Below are 2289 nucleotides of genomic sequence, written 5' to 3'. Positions count from 1 at the left end.
CATCCATTCACATAAAAAAATAAGATTAACAGCTGATAGTACAAACAGTTTATATTAGGAAGCTTTCACTGAAAAAAAACATTATATACAGTATGTGGCTAAGCAAAAAATGTTTTGCTACCAGTGTAATACTACCAGATGCCAGTAATCCACTTTGGTCTTAGCCCCATTTAGACTACCTATTAATGCAATACAGCCAGAAATAAGCTATTTACTCAAAACGAGCTTGTTCAAAAAGCTCTATACAATAGTTAAGATATTAAAAGTCCATAACCTCCACAAAACATACTTCAAAAGATCTGACATGTCAATTTAATGCAGGAGTCAGGATGATGATTGTTCTCTCAGCTCTTTGACCAACTTTCTAAGTTTAGTCATTAGAAGCTTTCTGAACTTGTCCCCCATGAGGAAGTAAAAGACAGGGTTAATAACACTGTGTAAAAAGGCCCATGGTCGGGTCAAGATGTATGCTGCATTGATGGTCATCTTTGTGCATGGCTGTAGCTCTACCCAGGGCTGCCAAGAGGCAATTCTGACATTTCTCATCACATGGTAAGGAGTGTAGAGGACCAGAAACATGACTGTGGCCGATGCAACCACTCTGAGGGGCCTTTTGTAGGATTTCCGGCATTGCACGGTTCTTTCCTGCACATGGAGCAGGTGGGAAATTTGTTGTGAGAACAAGCAAAGTGCAAGCAGAGGGAGAATGTATCCAGTCAGGGTTAAACCTAAGCTGTAACCAAAAGTATTGATATCACCGTTTAGGCTGGAAAAATCCTTGCAGTTTTTCCAGTTACTTTTTTGTAAGTCTTGAATCATCAGTGCAATTATTGGAGCAACTTCCACATTGACGGCTAGCCAGCTCAGTGCAGTCACAGCCATGGCTGTGCGGGTCCTCAGCAAGCAGTGGTTCCTCATCGGATGCTTTATGAGCAGGAAGCGGTCCATGCTGATCCAGGCCATGAAGAGGATGGAGGAGTACAGATTGACGTGGAGGATGTAGCGGTTGATGATGCAAATGGGGGGACTAGTTATTTTTTTGTCATGCGTGTAGAGGTAGGAAAGTTGGGGCAGAGTGCAAAGAAAAACAAGGTCAGAGCACGCCAAGTTAAAGATGTAAACATTGCAGCTCTGCCACTCCTGCAAGCAAAACAAGTAACCCAGTACGACCAACAGGTTGCTAGGCAAACCAATGCAGAACTCCAGCGCGTAAAATGGAGACAGGTAGTATTTCTCCAGCACTTTATCTAATCCTGTGCAGTTGAGTTGCTGCTCCTGAGAAGTGTGAAGACATGAGAAAGAAGTACAAAAGTAAGAGAAAGGAATCATAAGGAGACAGAAAGAGAAAACAGTTGAGTCGTGGTTAAACCAAAAAAAAAAAAGCTCTTCTATGATTGCATTTTGAACAAATCACTGCTTATTGTTTAAAATAAAACATACGTTAATATTTAATATGTAAAAACAAGACTTACCATCATGTGTTTCTTGGAGTTTCTGGTGGTGAAAAAAAAGAGTTGTGTCTATGAACTGGTGACGCCACTATTTGTCCAATGGAAACAGTAAACAGAGTACTGAAGATAATCCAGCCTTTAATACCAACATGCAACAGTAAGAGCCCTTCCTGCCATCGTCGGAACACCCACCATCGTCGTGTCATTTGCATTTATAATAAAGATTACACACATACAAATTCACAGTCATGGTTTGTTTATATTTCTTCTTTATTTACCTGTCTTGTCTCTTCAGATTGTTTGTTCAGTACGTCATTATGAGGGTCACTATAGGTTGCATTTTTAGTTTTAATCAAACTGTCAAAACAGCAGAAAATATCTGTTCTAATAGAAATTAGCTAAGATTGAAGTTGTCCAACTGCAAACTTGTTTTTATAAAAAAACTTCCACCTTGGCAAAGATCTTCTCTCAAAATTGTTGTTGGTTAAACGGAAGCTAACTTGCAGTATTTTTTGATTTAAAGATAAGAATTTAGACTTTTAATCAACCTCCCTTCCATCTTTTTGGCTTAAACACACTTTATTTTAAGCAAAGTATACGCAATACAAATACTTTGACATGAGGCTTTTTATATGATAACAAAGCACCAACTGTTCACAAAGTAAAACAAAAACCTAATAAACTAGATACTGCATAGCGGTAACATAATGACTTCCGCACGCACAAATGCACCAGAACTTAAAAGACTTTATTCCTAGTAAATGTCATGCAACTAGGTGCATCCCAACATTGTAGTGGTTTGGGTGGGGGTCATTTGTGTGTGTGTGTGTGTGTGTGT

General features: G+C 39.1%; 1 protein-coding gene across 1 annotated transcript; it reads right to left on the bottom strand.

Annotated features, from left to right (window-relative positions):
• Positions 1-324: 324 nt before the first annotated feature.
• LOC106528010 (succinate receptor 1-like) lies at positions 325-1491 on the bottom strand. Its single transcript, XM_014023057.1, has 2 exons — positions 1473-1491; positions 325-1275 (listed from the first exon to the last, which is right to left on the bottom strand). The coding sequence occupies exons 1-2, from the start codon at positions 1476-1478 to the stop codon at positions 325-327; spliced, it is 957 nt and encodes a 318-aa protein (XP_013878511.1). The 5' UTR covers positions 1479-1491.
• Between the last annotated feature and the right edge of the window lie 798 nt (positions 1492-2289).

Source organism: Austrofundulus limnaeus, unplaced genomic scaffold (genome assembly GCF_001266775.1).
Source record: "Austrofundulus limnaeus strain Quisiro unplaced genomic scaffold, Austrofundulus_limnaeus-1.0 Scaffold356, whole genome shotgun sequence".
NCBI classification, from domain to species: domain Eukaryota; kingdom Metazoa; phylum Chordata; class Actinopteri; order Cyprinodontiformes; family Rivulidae; genus Austrofundulus; species Austrofundulus limnaeus.
The sequence above is the reverse complement of the archived record's forward strand: the minus strand, read 5'-3'. Positions and strand labels throughout refer to the sequence as shown.